Source organism: Callospermophilus lateralis, chromosome 17 (assembly GCF_048772815.1).
Source record: "Callospermophilus lateralis isolate mCalLat2 chromosome 17, mCalLat2.hap1, whole genome shotgun sequence".
Taxonomy (NCBI): domain Eukaryota; kingdom Metazoa; phylum Chordata; class Mammalia; order Rodentia; family Sciuridae; genus Callospermophilus; species Callospermophilus lateralis.
Genome location: NC_135321.1, coordinates 20761992 through 20781056, shown reverse-complemented (window position 1 = coordinate 20781056; position 19065 = coordinate 20761992). Strand labels below are relative to the sequence as shown.

Below are 19065 nucleotides of genomic sequence, written 5' to 3'. Positions count from 1 at the left end.
AGAAGTGCCTGGAGAGGGTCACAGGAGAGCCACTGGCTGCTATGAGTATCAGTCTTGGAATCTTGGAGGAGCCATGTAGATTTAACAAGGTGAAGAAGCAAGAGAGCAAGGCACAGCCTCTACCAGGGAACCCCAGGGTCAGAACTGGGACCATAGTAAAGTAGATTTGCAGTATTTGATCTGAACTTGAACAACCTTAGAGATTGTCTTAGCTTGCTTTGGCTTACTGTAGAAGCAAAGACAGAATTTTCCTAGAGGGTATAGAATTGGGCTTACCCTTTAGGTAAAAGTTCCACTGGGACTACTTATAAGGACAAGGGACCACCAGGATAGAAATAAAGGTCAAACTATTTTATGGCTAAATAAATATATTGATGAAGTAAGGGTTGTATTATTTCAGTCATTAAATAACAACACTGCCTGTTAGCTTTTATATTTTTTTCATCAAACAAAGCGATGTTTCTTGCCTGAATTACAAAATCTTCAGAAAATGTAATTTAAAATCAAATATTACCCAATTTGTATAAATTCATACTTTTAGGATAATACATCTATTTAACTCAAACTTCATGTAGCAGTGGCAGACTTCACTTTGGAAATATGTCACACTGAAAGTGTTTACTAATATGACTTCATGTTGTTTTGAATAACAGTTGCCTACATGAACATAAGAATGCCAATTTTTGTATATTACCCACTTTATAACCTCACTTAATCACAAGAGATTAGGTATTTATAACACCAAAGTAAAAGCAGGTCAATTCAACAAAATAACCTATAATAGCTTGAAAAAATATAGGGGATCATGATATTTTATTGACATTTTATCAAATCCATCATTGGTACCATAGGTTTATAGATTTATACAGTTAGTACATTAAGTTTATAGATTTATATAGTTTTTAGAAGTTGTCAACAAAGTTATATACATAATAGAGTATAAGCACTATTTCTTAATAGATTAATTTCCATTCCAGTTTGGAATTCAACTAGATATGTTCAGCATTTATGGGCTATTTACCAAATGTTCAAATAAATGCCAAAAATTAAATATTAAATATGCTACCTAATTGTGATCTTATGAAAATATTATTTACTCTAATTATATTATTGATAACAGTTTTTCTAAATGATTTAGAAAAAAAATCATTTAGATTTTTATTTATCTTAACTAAAATATATCAATATGGGCAGCCTTTTCTCCCCATCCTTGGTGGATTGCTATTCGTTTAACTCTCAATAGGTATGACCTGTGATGCTTTTAAAATGAATTATTTTTAGACAATCTGATCCCCAGTAAATGCATTATAATCCACTAAGTTGTTTGTGTTCAAACCCCAAGTCATTATTTTATTTTATTTTGTACCAGAATTTGACCTCAGGAGCACTTGGACACTGAGCCACTTCCCAGCCCTATTTTGTATCTTATTTAGAAACAAGGTCTCTTTGAGTTGCTTAGCACCTCACTTTTGCTGAGGCTGGCTTTGAACTCGAGATCCTCCTGTGTCAGCCTCCTGAGGCACTGGGATTTAAGGCATGCATCCTCATGGCTCTTGGCCAAATCCTGAGTCACTCTTGATGATTTTTCCTCCTTTGCACACACCATTGTTGAATATATCTCCAAAAATTTGTGTTAGGTCTCTTCACTTTTCTACATTCCTCTAATACCCTATCTCAAGGTCTCTTCACTACCCATGCCTGCGGGTTCCCTTTGCTAAAATAGGAAATGTTACTAATACTCTACATGGACTAAGTTGCTCAATAAATACTCATAGAAGAGCAGAAGTTGCAATATGTTGCCAGGTGTTTTTCACTTTCAATGCTCCTCTCAATTTGCAGCAGAAAATTTGCTAAATTGTTGAGTCATAAACAAATGAGTAGGCCCATATTCTGAACATGGACAATGTGACACTGTAGGCATGGCGACCTTTTAGCAAATGGAATATTCTGGGCATTTGACAAATAATTAAAGAGAATGAAAATAAGTAACAGATGGGGGATAAAATGAAAGTCAGTTTTTTAGATGTGTCCATGAGCACTCTAATAAAAATACATAGGAACTCATGAGTACAGGAAGACTATTTCATTCTCCAGACTTCACATGAGATCCAAGTCACCAAAGATACAGAAAAAAAATAAGTCATACAGTCTCAAAATGACTCTGAATTAGTTTCAGAATTCATGGATTCCTGCTGGGTTACAGCAAAGGAATTCTCAGTTGCAGCAAAGGAATTCCTTTCAAACGGTCCCTCCCAAGTCCTTTCTGTGGAAAAGTGAGCCAAATAATACCATCTTATCAAAAAGACTCCTTATAAAAATTAAAAATGGCATACTACAGGGACACTGCCACATCAATGTTTATAGCATTACAATTCACAATAGTTGAACTGTAGAGCCAACCTAGATGCCCTTCAGTAGATGAATGGATATTATTCAGCATTAAAAGAGAATAAAATCATGGCATGGTAAATGGATGGAGTTGGAGAATATAATGCTAAGTGAAGTCAGCCAATCCCCAAAACTCAAATGCCAAATGTTTTCTCTGATTTACAGATGCTGATTCATAATGTGGTGGGTAGGGCATGGGAGGATTCGATGAACTCTAGATAGGGCAAAGGGAGGGAGTAGGAGAGAGGGGGCATAGGGGTGGGAAAGACAGTGGAATGAGATGGACATGTATGAAGACATGAATGGCGTGACTCTACTTTGTGTACAATCAGAGACATGAAAAATTGTGCTCTTTATGTGTAACATGAACTGAGATGCATTCTGCTGTCATATATAACAAATTAAAATTAAAAATAAATAAAATAAAATAAAATAAAAACAGAATAACTGAATGTTTGGAGAGGGTCTAAAATGGGCTTTCCTTCACCAGAACTGTACTCCAGAGAAAGTAAGCTACAATGGTTATATGAAATGAATTAAGTAGAGTTAAAAATATAAATTTATAAATTGTGGCTTTCAAAAAAAATTTATAAATTGTGGTTTTTGAAAAAAAAATGGTGGATATATCAATAATTTTTGTTCTGTTTTTTCTCTTACTCCTGACAAATCTAGAGTGATAGAAAAATTAACGTTGGCTGGTGTTGTGGCTCCGTGGTAAAGTGCTTGCTTAGCATGTGTGAGGCACTGGGTTCTATCCTCAGCACCACATATAAATAAATAAAATAAAGGTATCGTGTCCACCTACAACCAAAAGAAATTTTAAAAAAAAGAAAAATTAAGTAATGGTCTAAGGGGACCCAAGAGAAGAATAATTTCACATCACTGAATTGTAGAGGGCTTTCCCTGGCAGTTGGGGATATGTGTCCAAGCAGACCCTTTTTAAAATTAGTAAGCTTAAACTGCTCTCTACCAAACGTATTTAGAAAATAAATGAAAGGATTTGAGAAAGTTCAAGTTTGTCGTTCCTTTTCTTGACATACAAAAAAAGGTGAAATTAATCTTTGATTGAAGATAGAAAATTATAACAATTCAGAATATTAATTTCTCTCACCCAAGTAATAGAAGGACCAAAAGTCAAGTCGCAGCTACCAGAACTGATTTTTCAAAAGTCAGAAGTCATATGTTAAGGACTTTTAATAAAAATTATTACCAATCTTTCCTATAAAATGAAGTTGTTTTAAAGGAAGGTTTCTATAATGGGGCCAACCGTAAGTGGCTCGATGAGGGAGGGAGTGGGTAATGAAGTCTGAGTCACTACACAGTGGCACAACAGGTGTCATATAGAAAATTAGGTACATTATATCATTGAATAAGGAAACAGTGGCTGAACACTTTCTCCTTAACTTCCCAGAATAATATAATTAGAAGCATCCAGCCATATTATCTGTAAAAGAAGACCCTAAAATGAAAAAAAAAAAAATTTGATCATCTGCAATCTGCTGGTTCTTGCTTGAAATCGATGAGAAATCATAAAAGATGCTCATAAACTTAAATGCTACCCAGAGATGAGGATGAATAAAAATGATGAAATTACATCCAAAGATGAATAATAACCATTGAGGGGGTTCACCTCCTGGAGTGTAGAGTGTATAACTGATTCTATTAATTAATTGCTATTAGGCATTGATATTAAAGCACCGGCTATGTGGGAATCATTTTATGCAATCACTGGAAATCCTGAACTATGATAAAGAAAAATTATTATCTGTCAAATACTAACTATTACTCATGTAATCATTAGCATAATTAATATATCCAGGTTTATCAAGTGATTTACAAGCATTTGGTAGACATACTAAGAACAATTATTCTTCCACTTTTGATTCATATATTGAGATTTAGGTCATTTATAAGACTTAGGAAAGGTCACTCAGCAAAGCCACGGCAGACATTAACTGAAAATCAAAAGGTTCTAACTCTTGATCTAAGTTTTAACATCTACATTTGTATTTTTACTTTCTGTGTGAATTTAATTTTGACTTTAAAAACAAACTGTCATCCTTAGAAAATGTTTTTCTCTTTCTTTGCTAAGGTTTTTATGAGAAGGTTTACTGGATGTCCTTAAAACTAATTATTGAAATCCAGTTTTATTCTTGAAAAGAATGTTTTATAGAAGAATTTAGGTGTGTAGAATTATCAAATAGAAGCCCACCAATCACTTATTTAATATGAAACAATAAGAACATTGGACTCAACAGTTAAGAAATTTTCCAACAATCTTGCAAGGTGACCTCAGACCAATCATTCATTTATTTCTGTGCCTTAGAGCTCCCTCCATTGAAAAATTGTGAATTGGTGATAATATCCACCACTACTACCTTGAAATATTGAAAAATAGAAATAAGATGACCAGGGAAATATAAATATAAGTTATGACTTTATCAAATTATAGTTTTGTTTACTAGTTTCTAAACACATGGGAGGAAGAACAGTTCCACTCAGGGGTGTGGTGGGAGAAGGGGATGAGTAGGTTTGTGTAAGTTAAGTTTTGCCCCTCTAGTACCTCTGGGACATTCTTTAGTACTTAACATTTTATTTTTTTCATTATTAGTTTACTTGTCTATTTCTTCAGTCAGAATGGGTAAATTATAACTTTATTACAATTTGGCCCCAAGGATATATTTTTAATGAATAATAACTACAATGAATTATACATCACGCTCTTGAACTTACTGGGAGAGGCAATATTAAATAGCCCCAAATGCCAGATTTAGATGCATGGTATCCCAGTGAAGATGCCGCTCTAATACTTCTTGGCTGCGTGACTTCAAGTTACATGAGCACTTTGTGTCCCAATTACATGTTTATACAAAGGGCATACCGGTGAACCTTAAGTCACAGAATCATCATGAGTATAAAAACCAATTCTTATGTAGTGTGTGCAGATCTTTGCCAGATCTATAGTAGGTTAAAAATAAATGTTAACAAACCTCAATAGAAGAGGTTCCTCTCAGTGAATGAACTCAGTGGTATCATATTCTTTTAAATATTTTCTAGTAACCTGAATAATCTGATCATTTATATAACTAGATTCTCCAAAAACTATTAAAACATGTTTAATACAGAATTATAGTTGATCCTCATCATGTGCAGATTCTGTATCTGTGAGTTTGTGTTCTTACTAAAATTCATTTAGAACCAAAAATAAAACCCATGGTGCTTCACTTTTGTGTTCTTACACAGAGCAGTGAAAACGTGGAGTCATTGAAGCATATGCTCACAGCTGAGGTTGAACAAGATTACACCCAGCCTTGTTGCTTCAGCTCTCATACTGGAAACCAGTGTCCTTGTTCAATCTCTTTGGTGCCATCTCTTTGCATTTGTGTGTATTTGCTGGTGATTTTTCTGTTTTAAATGGCTCTCAAGTGTAATACTGATGTGTTCAATGCAAAACAATGGTGATCTGTCCTCTAGAGAAAACGAGATAAATCACTTGGTTTAAGTATTAACATTCAATGTTAATTATTCGACAATAATATATAATAAAATATCTTTAACACCCAGAAAAGATTATGTATAGTCAAGTTGACAAATATATTATAAGCACAGATGGAAGGAACCTAAATCTATATTTCACCCAGGAGCAATATTCCAGTTTTCACAAAGTTATTGTAGGAGCAGCTTCATAGAATATAACTAGCGTAAATAATGAGACTCTACTGAGGTTGGCACACTTTAAAAATTGTCAAAGTGCTTAGCAAGTAACTGTGACTTTAGCTGATTTTTATATTCTTTTACAAAAGAATTTAATTATCTGTAGAGCAGCAGCTGTTTTGTAGTAGTTGTGGGAAAAAGATCTTGAACCTTGTTCTGGAGATTTCTAGCCTACCTCAGCCATCATGCTACATGATTAAAATAGTGTCAAAGAGACCCTGGGCTTATGGCCCACTCTCTTAGCAATCTGTCCCTTGACTTCAGGTTTGATTTTCTTGTATCACCTAGGTGTTTCTTTCCACCACCTCACATTTATTTTTTAAATTAATTTAAATTTTCATCAAGTGTGACATGATATTATTTTTTTAAGAAAAGCAGCACCAACTAACATAATAAAAATCAATAGACCCTTCCCTACTTCTATTCTCGCCATTCCCTATAGACACCCAAGTTCATCATCTTTGGTGTTATCTCTTTCTGTGTCATTGCACTTTTGCAAATGTCTCTTAGTTTACCAGTATTAGGTTATACATCTAAGGGCTCATTTTTCTGTTGGAATCTAGTGCTCACACATCTCCACCCTCATTTCTCTTCCACATTCTTGTTTTTCTCTTCCTCCTCCTACTTCTTTTGGTTAGAGTGTAATTAAAACGAAGTGAAATATACCAATGAGATTTCAACCCCATGAGTGTAGTTTCCTAGGGCTGCCATCACAAATGTCAGAGACTCAGTGACTCAAACAACAGAAATTCACTGCGTACAGTTCTTCAGGCTGGAAAGTTCACAGTCAGTGTTCAAGGAGTTATTCTGAGGCTTCCTTCCTTTATCCAATGTCTGCATGGGGTTTTCTTCTGTATCTGTCCTTACAGTTCTTCTCTAAGGACACCAGTTATATCCAATTGGAGCCTACCCTAGTGACATCACTTAATCTTAATTACCTCTTCAAAGGAACTGTCTCCACACACCACACCGTCACATTTTGAAGGATTCGGAGTTGGGAATTCAACACCCAAAGTTTGGAGGGACAGAGTTCAGCTGATTACAGTCCATTTTGACATTTGTATTTGGCATTATAACAAACATAAAATCAATACGCAGAAGTCTCCTTATACCCAGTTCAGTCTCATCAACTTCACAGTCACACATATGCAATGATCATAGGCAATTACTCTTCTATTTTCTATTAGTAAAGGTTAAGTTTTCCTGTGCTAAAACTTTATATGAATGGAATTATACAGTCTATCCTTATTTAAGTATGGTGTCTCATCATATCAGACTTTATATCACATTGAGATTTTCTTCCTTGTCCTCCTGAGAATTTCATACTTATCTCTCTATTCTGGACTCCTTTTTCCTTCTATTTGCTTTTGGACTTTCTCTCTCTTCCCAGAGTGAGAAATTCTAGGAAAGTTTGCACTCTGCATCTCCTAGAGTGTATCCTTCCTCCTCTTCCTGATAAAGGGAACACACGGAAGGATGGCTTTAAAACCATGTCTATCTGGAATTTCCATACACTATGATTACCCAAGCATACGTCGTTGCTCTGGACATGTGTTATTTATTTGATTAGACAGAATTCTAGATTGAAATTTGTTGATTAGAATTTTATTTAAGTATGTCCCACTGTTATCAAGCTTTACATGTTCTTGTTGAGAAACCTCAGGACATTATTACTCTTGATCATATTTTATGTGACCTGTTATTTTTTCCCTCCATTCTGAATCTCCACCCTAGTGAGGCTCTGGTAGGTTACAGTGATGTGCTTTCCCATGATTATTTTACATGAATATTATTTAGTCCCTTTAAGACTAAAGTCTCCAAATCTTCCAGTTCTGCAAGATTTTTATTGAGAAGGTTAATAATTATTATTATATTTTGCTAATTATATCTTTTATTTTTCCTTGATTTTTTTTTCCTATTCAGTTGGGTATTGGAATTATAGACTAAACATCTAATATCTTTTGTCTCTAATTTCCTATGATTGTATTTATTCCTTAGTGAATTTTAGGAGACTTCTTTGAATTTATATTCTGATATAACCTATTGAATATTTAATTTGTATAATCAAATTGTATTTGTCATACTTTTTTAATACCTCTACATTTGTATTCTTTCATGGATACGTGTTTTATTTTAGATCATAAGGGTATTTTCCTCCTGTTACATGTATCATCATTGTTTCTTTGAGGTCCCATTACCTTTGAGGGCATTACTTTTCATCTACCTTTTATGCTAAAGGTTTTCTTTGAAACATAGTAGTCTTAAATTGTCAACTGACATTAAAATGAAATACTGAAAAGCTGATTGCAAAGTGTAAATTCTAGTGCCTAGTGGGCTTGTTAAGTGGTGGTCCCCTTATTGGGAGGTTGTTCAGGAATCGTGTTCTCTAGGATAAATTTATTAATTTTCTCTAGAAAAGGATTACTTGATATTCTCTCTGGGAAGCATGCACCTGCTTGTTATTTCTCTGGGTAGCAGAAGAAGGAAGAGGAAATGGAATTCTCACATCTCCTATCTAGTAGCCCTTGCCTACATCCAGTTCTCTTCTGAGCCTGATATCTGAATCTGTGTCTTTGTGTTCAGTATCTATAGAGGGTAAATCTTCCAAATGCTGCAAAATCAATGTGGGTTAAGGGACTAGTTTACTGAGCATGCACAGGAACCTGGAGTTTACCTGATCCTTAGGAATTTTTTGTTCATCCCCTCAGTTACTTAGGAAGCAATAATTCCCAGAATTCCCTGAATATTTTCATATAAATTGCCTTGCTTTTCAGCAATATCTCGAAAGAAAGGATCTAGGTTTCAGTTTTTTTCTTTGACTCAGTCTCCACACTTCCCTCAAATATGCACCTTCCAAATACATTCTAATTTTCTTTTTATGGTTTAGAACATGTAAAATATTTTGCTATCATTTCAGTAGTGCTTACATAGAAGAGGTGGTAATGCATGTATTTATAAATAAAATGAATTATGTGCATTTTTATTAAAATAAGATAACTATGGATACTGTCAGATTGTAGGAATGGATGTAATTTGGTCCTAGGCGATAATCCCTCTCTTCATGCCTCTCTATTTTATTTACACTTGTGTCTGGGTCACTTCTTTGACCCTCTCCTGTTGTCCCTTTTTCCTCCAATGTTTTAATTTACATTTATTATTTTACAGAGTATCAAAGTAAGCTGGCTTCCTCCTCCATCAGGAACACAGAATGGATTTATTACTGGCTATAAAATTCGACACAGAAAGACAACCCGCAGGGGTGAGATGGAAACACTGGAGCCAAACAATCTCTGGTACCTGTTCACAGGTCAGTGTTCACACAGTGCGGTCTGGCAAGGTTTAGATGAATTAAATGCTTCAGGAATAAAATATATTCTCACTTCAAAGGAACATTGATTTTTTTTTCCTGGCAGGTGACATTTATTGGCCTGAACAGGAATAACCTTTATATTTTTAACTTCATATTCGCTATAATGCTTTTCCTTATGTATTTTGCTTCTGGATCATCATCTTAATACATCTATTGTGGAATTTCTATCTATATTACCTTTTCAGCATTGAGATTCAACAACTCCTATTATCTAATGAATGTTAACTTTTTAACTAATATCTTTTAAAAGTTTTCTAATATAATGGCTCCAGGTTTAAGTCATTTTGGTCCCCCTCTCCCAACCACCAGAGGTGAGGATAGGGAGGAAGATGTTATATTGGGATATAAAAGGAAAAAAATTATCTAATTTCCTTTAATATATAACTAATTTTACCTTTAAACAATATTGGTAGAATTCATAGTGGGTCAAGTTTCTTTATGAAAACTAGTTCCAATTTTCACAAAGAGAATTTCTCACTGCCTTAGGTGTGTATGGTTTTTTTTTATGTTTAAATATGTAAAATTTTAACATAATGGTGAGAATGCATACAAGGTAGGTCACCAAAAATCACATTACCTGTTTTAAATCTGGAAAGAATCTCCTAGGCAGGTATGGTTGAATCTAGGAGTAAGTTCTTTGAAATGCTTTTTTACAAAGCCAATCTTCTATGTTTTGTTCCTTTTCTCCTTATTAAATAATGGGAAGATGATAAAAATCATTGAATAGGATTCTTAGCACATATGTAGTTTATGTGGAGAGAAATGGCCAAAATTGAAATATCTTGTTAAAAATATTGTAGTATGATTCCTAAGATATAAGAGACTCGACTAGAAGAGATCCCAAGGATATTCTAATTCAAGTGTCTTTGTTTACAGATATAGAAGTTTGAAGTCCTAAAAGTTGTAATTGTTGACCCTCCTCAAATTAAAAACATTAAAAATGTAGAATAAACTTATTTTTGTAAAAGAAAGGAAAGGCATTACAACAGAAAAACTAAGGATTGGATTTTCAATTCAGAGAACTAAAAATAACTAATAAATGTGGTAAAATGTTCACTTTCATAGGTGAAAAGAGAAATTCAAGTTAAAAATGAATTAGCATTTTCCTTGTCTAAAAATACACCTGGAAAGCATTTGAGCAACATGAGCTCTGGTATACTGTTTTGGGCATGGAACATTTCTAGAATCTTCCTGGAAAGCAATGTACAGACATGTATTACATATGGCTAGTTTTAAATGTGTATGTATCTGTGTGCTTATATATTTTTTTTCATAGAGATATTACCCAGCTTTCCCACATCCAGGCTTATCCTAGGGAACAATTGTACTAATCGTTTTGCAAAATTTTAAACTAAAAACATGTCATTGCAGTATTATTTTCATAGGAAAACATTTTTTAAAATATACTTTAGGCAGTTTCCTAAAACGACTCTGACACAATCTTTATGAAATATACATCTATTGAGAATGATGCAGTATACAAATATTAAATTGCATATTAAATACTTAAAACATCATTAAGTGAATAACTCAGTCTTGAAATGGTTTCAGTGCAGAAGTTCAATTTATAATGAGAATATGCATTCATGTTCATATTTAGAATACATATGTGCTAAAATATTAATTTCCATGGTTGCTTAATTTTGTAACAATAAACTATGTAACTGCATATGTAAAGGGAAAAATAAAACAACAAGACTATAGTTGTATTTTACAACTTTTAGTTGCCAAACTTGAGAACTCCCTCCCACTAATGCTAACTCCCTAACAGCTGAACAGGTGAGAAGGAAGCATTCTAAAATAGATGAAGAGTAGTAGTAGCCTTTGGCCAACAGAATTTGTTGGTTTGAGTTGTTTAGTATTTATGAGTTATTTTGACAAATAGAATTAAACACATTGGGATCAGTATTATAAAATTAAGACTCTGACCTTCTATGTACATAAAACATCAGTACTTTTCCTCTACAGAAGGTAAAATCATTTAAAGAAAGATTGATAGGCATTAGCTTTTTCACTGCTAAAGAACCTGTATTCACCCTTGAGCTGCCATAAGAAATTGCTAAAAACTTGGTGGCTTAAAACAATGGAAATTTATTGCCACAATTCAGGAGCCTGGATTTCTGAAATCAATGTGTTGGCAGAGCCGCTTCCTTCCAAAGCTCCAAGAAAGAATCCCTGCTGCTTGCCAACAGGTCTTAGGTGTTCTTGGCTTGTGGGTGAATGCTCCTATCTCTGCCTCCTCCTTGTATCACCCTCCGGTCTGTGCATGTCCTTTCCTCTCTGATTGAGGACAACAACCATTGGATTTAAGCCCCACTCTAACTCCAGAAAGATTTTATCCTGAGCTCCTTAGCTAATTGTATCTGCAAGATCATATTTTCAAGTGAGGTCACACGCTACTGTTTCAGTTACACATGAACTTTGGGAGGACATTATTCAACTCTTATAGATACTTTATTGTTTTTCCTCTTAAGGACAATCATTTTCAATTGTAAACTCTAATAAATGTAACTCAAAAATAAATAGTTCAGTTTTACATTTGGATTCATCTAAAATATGAATTTCAAATCAGCACAGGGTAACCCATCACTACCCTGGTTTATTATCATTCCAGCCAAAGACTGAATTAGAAAGAATTAGGATGGATTAGGTTATTTTTGTGTATAGGTCACGAATATCCATTCCCTTCTTTATAGATTTGTGGAAATCTGGAATTTAACCTTGAAGCTTTATTCATCTTGTTCTTCATTTCAAGAGTTATAAAAATGCATTTAGGAATGAAAATATAATCTGAGCAATAATATTATAACTGCTCATGATATTTATTGCAAAAGTGTCACAAGTACTTCTTTTTAATTTGAATCAAAGCAATAAAAAAGTTGGTGAATAGTCATACTCTTAAAAATTTTAAAACAAGCTTTGTAAATTTTATTTCTTCTCCTCTACCTTGTAACTTGGCTTCAGAAATACCTGTAACATTTCTAGACATTTGGGGAATATTTCCAAAAGCATTAAGATGCAAAAGGTACTATACTCTGTAAGATTGGCTGTGGTTTAGACTTGTCCCCAGGACATATCTAGTAACGGATACACTTTGTAGTAAGTAGAAGTAATTGATTTTCCATATAAATCTGCAGCACTGTAAAATGTACAGGATTTGACCCCATGTTTCCAGTGCCTGTAAGATACATGGATATATTGATTTGGCTCTTAGAAAATTGGAAATGCCTGAATGATTCATTTGTATTTTATAAATATTCAGGTGTAGAGACTCAAACCTTTTTATTATCCTCTCTTTGTTAGACAGGTGTTTTTTGTTGTGCATGTTTTTTGCTAAGATAATGAGACATCTGCAATAACAAAGTAATTCAGGGTTCTAACAAGGATTTTAAATGGCTGCTATCAGTTTTATTGTAGGAACCCATGTCAACTAAATTTTAAAGTGCTGTTTTTTATTTTTGAATGCTCTTCAAAAAAGGTTATTTGAGATTGAGTTTAAGAGAGTTCTGGTATTTCATGGCCAATATAGAATAAGCATAATGGTAAACATGAATTGATAGTTTATAGACTGAAACACTGAAACAATAGCATAGCAATTTTATAACAAGGTTAACATTAGGGAAATGATACTATACGAATAATGTATATCATTTACCATATGATCTAAGAAATTGAAACAGAAGAATTACAGACCTTGGCATTTCTTATTAGGGACAGGAATGGGCAAAGATAATCTGTTTTCAACAACAGAAACTTTTACAACTAAGAAGAGCAGTGCTAGTGACAACACATGTGCTTTAGAATGAAGTTGAGATTGGAAGCATCTAGGAATCACACACACCCACACACACACCCTCTGAGATTAACTTCAGGGTTGACAAGCACCACACTGTTCATCTCACCAAACCCCTTGCTTTACAGAAGAGGCCTGGAGAGTGACATTGCTAAAATCTGCAACTAGTTACAGCATAATCTCAATTAGATCATAGATGTTCTACCCCTCCATAGGTGTTCCTTGTCTATACCGTATTGTCATCTTTAGTTCATTTTACTGTAAGTGACTCGATCCTGTGCTATATTCCTCTATAAAAGATCACTGACATTAAATACAATATTAACATATTTAACAGTAACAGCCATATCATTATTTACTGAATTTTGACAGCAGTCACTATGTTAAAAGTTTTACAAATGTTTTCAAATTTAATTTTATTACATTTTTTTAATTTATATATCTCCATATTGTTGATTAAAAACTAGATACGTAGAAAGAGCTAGAAAGTTTTTCAAGGTCACACAATTAAGAAGTAGTGGAACAGAGCATAGTGGCTCATACCTATAATCCCAGTATTTCAGGAGGCTGATGCAGGAGGATCATGAGTTCAAAGCCAGCCTCAGCAAAAGCAAGGCACTAAACAACTCAGTGAAACCCTGTCTCTAGATAAAATACAAACATTTTGTTTAGGCAGTGTACATGTGAGGGTATGAGAGTTAAGCAATAGTGCAAACATGCAAATACCTATTAAATAATAGGAGTTGAAGGTGACATTTGCAGCTAGAGGAGCCGAGGAATTCTGTAAAACATTAAATCAAAGTTTTCCGAACCAATTTGTTTAAAAAATATTATTTAATAAAATTCCCATTGTCTTTACTTAGGAAATACATACAAGATAATAGCTTCTAGAAGTACACATACAAAAAATCATTAATTATTCTGACTTTCCTTTATTCCACTTCTAATGAATGAATGAAACATTGAAAAGAGTTTTTGATATCAACCATCGAAGTTGAGCCTCCCCCAAATTGCTTGGTTATGGTGACTGCTGGTTTAATTCTTAAAGATACTTCATCTTAGGCTGGGGATATAGTTCAGCTGGTAGAATGCTTGCCTCATAAGAATAAGTGTTCAATCCTCAGTACAACAAAAACAACAAAAAGATATTTCATTTTCCTAACAGGATAACAGTTTTTTTATCTTTATTCTTTTTATAAAGGGATATTGGGGTGTTAATGATCTCTTAAATTAATCCACTGCCAAAATAATAGGACCATCAAATCTATCCTGTCTGCTTACCCCTGCCTGACTTAATTCTGGAAATGATCTTCATGATTACGAATTCCTTGTTTTCCTGAAGAGTGCCTTACATTTGTTTTTGATGTCCCTTTTGGGTTCAGCCTAGACTGTTTGTCCTTTAAGGAGAGTAACTTATGTAGAGCGTAGCAGGAATAAGGACAGAGAAAGATTCTTCACCCAAGGGCAGAAGCTGCTGATTAAATCACCAGTACCCTTGCTTAATTTCTCTGTGCCTTATTCTCCTACTATCTATCTAAAATAGGGGTAATGTATACTGTGCCAAAATCACAGCGTATTTGAAATCAAGTGAGAAAATAACCGACAAATCACTATACAAATTGTTAGATATATTTATATCTATTGAATGATTAAATTTGTAAATTGCTTTTATGAGCACTTTGTCAGCTGTCCCTGACATGAACAAGGTGGAAACATGTATTATTAGCTAATTACTTGCAATTGGAAATTGAAATTAAAGGAGCTTTGAAAGCCAGTCACTGTGGTACATGCCTGTAATTCCAATAATTTTGGAGACTGAGGCAAGAGGATTACAAATTTGAGGCCAGCCTTAGCAACTTAGAAAGACTCTCAATTTAGCAAGACTATCTCAAAATTAAAAATCAAAAGAGGTGGGGATGTATATCAGTGTTAATATGCCCCTGGATTCAATCCCTTGTACAAAAGAAAGCATTAAAAAAAAAAAAAAAGAAGGAAGAGCTGTGAGTACTCTAAAGCTTACCCAGCCAAGTATACCCCCTCACAACACTAAAGCAGAAACTTCTGAAACTTAAAATTCTAAAGGTAATTTCCAGTCAGTATCTGCTTCTGCCCACCATGGCATCCTGAGCTTAACTAGATAAAGAAAAGGGTCACAGTCTTAACTCTGCTGAAAAATAAATAATAACAATGGCACTGAGTTTATAATCCAAAAAACTTGGGTGAATGTATCCTAACAGAGGAAATTTTTTTTAAACCACTGGGAAAGTATGGTGTATCTGTATGTTTATTACGGTAAAGCAAATTTAGTATGCTTTCCTACACTTGTAAGAACTTTTCTTACAAGCAAAACTGTTGCCAATGAGTTCCTTCCTTGGTGAATTTCTTATCCTAAAACTATGCCTGCTGCATTTACAGCATCACTTTTTCAGATGCCCAGCATTATATCAATCATTATACTACACATTGCTTAAGATTTCCTTTAAGAGACTAATATGCCATTATGTAAAAAGGTGAGTGTGTAACCAATGTGATTCTGCAATATGTATTTGGGGTAAAAATGGGAGTTCATAATCCAATTGAGTCAAATGTATGAAAGATGATTTATCATGAGCTTTGTAATATTTTGAACAACCAATTAAAAAAGAGAGGAATTCTATCTACACATTTAAACTTTTTAAATAATTTATAATTAATCTCATATTTCTAGGTGTTTATGATGAGAGAGATTCAATAACTCATCTATATTCTAGAATAAAATGTAAAGCCAAAGCTATTTAAAAATAAAATATAATACTTCAAAGAAATTTGGCAGAATTTTCAGAGGGACCTGGGCCACTGATCTTTACTGGGTGCTAAAACTTCATGGCAGAGGTGGTAGAGGTGATGTGAAGAGCTTTTCCACTGGATACGTTTGGAAGGGATATTCTCTTTGCCACCTTGCTAATATCGAGCATTCTATTTTGACCTAATATTTCCTTTGTTAAGTATCACTGAACCCAATCATTTTTGGTGGATTTTTCAAGGGTGATTTTGTATGTGTCTCTTTCATACAACAGGTACTCTTGGAAAGTCTGTGGATATACCATGAAATAGATAAAAATAAGGACTACAACAGTACCAGTTACATTCTAATACATGGAGTTTCTGATCTACTTTATATGATTAAAGTTCTTCAGAGAATAGCATTTTGTATTATAAACATGTTTTTTGCGTGTGAATTTATTGAATGATTTTCTCTAATAATAATATCCATTGGAGTCAACTGCACTTGACATTAGCAAGTTCTTTCTATCCATCACTTAAAACATCATCTCCTACTAGTAGCGAGTTAGAATTCTTCTTAGTATTAAATACCATCTTCCTATACAAAGATCTACAAATTTGAAATTTAGTCTTGATGTAGTCATTATTTCCCAAATACTTCATTTCAATCATATACATTTCTAAATATCAAATATCTCTGCTTATTTCATATTAACGGGGGAAACAACAAAAACCAACTTCATTTTTAATCTTTAAGGTTGTTTGAATCCTTGAGATTTAAGGTCTTAACGATTTAACTTGAGTTCTCATTGTCTCAAGAATGTCACATGGTCTTTCACTAAGTGGATTAATCCATTTTCTGCTACTATTTCAGAAATATAATGACTGGATAGTTTATAAATTAGTGGTTTGTCTCATGGTTCTGGAGAGAGGGAAGTCCTAGATCATGGCACCTATACCTGGCCAAATTATCCCTATTGGGCTAAACTTAGCTTTTTTATCAAGAACTCTCTCCTGCAACCACTAATTAATCCACGATGATGGCAGAGTGTTCATGGACTGATCACCTCTCAGAGGTGTCCTCGACACTGTTAGAATGGCAATTCAGTTTCATCATGAGTTTTGAAGGAGATATTCAATAATAGCAACAAGTATCATTAGTTTTACAATTATTTGTCATGTTAATAAGCTACATTGAAATTTAAGTAAGATGAAAGATCAAAAAATCACATCAAAAATTTACACATTCCAGATTAATGGTCTTCAGAATCTTTCTAGTCTACTTGTATTCTCTAAAATAAGCCCTGATGCCATCATTATATGTAAAATAATGTGTCCAAATTATCATAGAGATTGACTTCCTTCCCCCTTAGTACGGATGCTGATATGAATCCAAGTTTACTCAGAAGAGGGTTTCAAGAGATGAACGTTCTTGTATTTTCTACTGAAGTGCAGTGGCTTTGGAATCATCCCTCTTGGCACCCCCAAAAAAAACATAATCACTGACCTTGAATGAATGATGGAGACATACAGTTTTAGATTGACTATTCTTGATTTATAGGCATGGCTGTTCTGAACAGTGAGGAAAAATGATTCTTGCTATTTTTGATTATTTCTTCATCATTCATATTTTATATTCTGCATCTGCCCTGAGGCTATTTTCATGATACATTTTTATAAACTGGAAAAAATACATGAGAATATATGAAAAATAATTTGATTTCTTGCTGTTATACTTCTTCTCTTTTAGTCAAAATAACAGTAATTACCACAACAGTCACAAATAATGTAAACCGTATCAACTATTTTTTAAATTTTGCTAAAACTTTGGAAAGCCAGCTAGAAATACTTGTTTCTCAATAACTATTTTTGTTGTTGTTGTTGGAAATATTTTCATAGGCCTGGAGAAGGGAAGTCAGTACAGTTTCCAAGTATCAGCCATGACCGTCAATGGCACTGGACCACCTTCCAACTGGCATACAGCGGAGACCCCAGAGAATGACCTAGATGGTAAGGCTTTCACCAGTCATTCACGCTCTGATTTTGGTATCCTCCTGGTGTTCGTTGTTCTCTGACTTGCATTAAAACTGAGACTTGAAGATCAGTGAGAATTAGGTATGAAAAAGTGTGCATTAGAAATTGAAGATGAGGAGGGCAGAATAAGATCAATGCAGCTTTCCCTTAGAAAAGTAATGAACTACAACTTGGGGGACATTTATTCAGATGCAAACAAAACAAAGTGCAAAATACAAATTTATGAATAGAATCTTCAACAGTGCCATGAAGGAGTAGCATTTAATATGCATTAATTATAATCCTCAAAATAGATGACTTTTCCCCTAGTATAATCTGAAATGAGATATTTTCTATTTATTTTACTTTAAGTAATTGACTAGAACCATTTTCTTCAGAATTGCTCGGCTTTCTGACAGTAATCAGTAAATAAAATTATATTAGTTACCTTGTCTTCCTTTTTCTTATCATGTGCCTGCAAAATGTCAGGGTGTGTTTTTTAACTTGCTTATGATATCATCATATTTGACATTGACCTCTTGACAGAAAGGAAAAACAACTTTATTTGCTTAATTGAGAGTTGTCTTGAGGCATTCATGAATGAGATATTAAAGTTCATATAAAATTCGCATATCAATAAATAAAATATGAGTAGAAGGTTTAAAATTAGTAGATGAGAAATTGCTCCTGAAATTAAAAACATCATGTCTAGGTAAAATTTAAGAGAAATGAATAAAGGGAGAAATGGAAACAATTCTAAGTAACAAAATGTAAATAAACTACCTAGAATTTGAGGTAACAATTTATGCAAATAAGAGGTGCTTGAAAGAGAATTAGGTTAAGATCAGTGTACTTAAGTCTAGGTGATTAAAACCAGGACCAAGAAAAATTTAGATTGAAAAAAACATATACATGTTAGAAATATCGTGACAAGATGACTGACTAAATACCAGATACTGAAATTATCTTATTATTTAATTTATGGACCTAAAATTGTTCAAGTAAATATGGAGAATAAAGATTC

General features: G+C 33.7%; 1 protein-coding gene across 1 annotated transcript in view; it reads left to right on the top strand.

Annotated features, from left to right (window-relative positions):
- The window catches only part of Dcc (DCC netrin 1 receptor), a 1060049-nt gene that overhangs the window by 854439 nt on the left and 186545 nt on the right, over nt 1-19065 (top strand). The window contains exons 13-14 of the mRNA XM_076836991.2: nt 9268-9409; nt 17928-18038. Coding sequence (XP_076693106.2) covers nt 9268-9409; nt 17928-18038 — 253 coding nt within the window. The remainder of the gene's footprint in view (nt 1-9267; nt 9410-17927; nt 18039-19065) is intronic.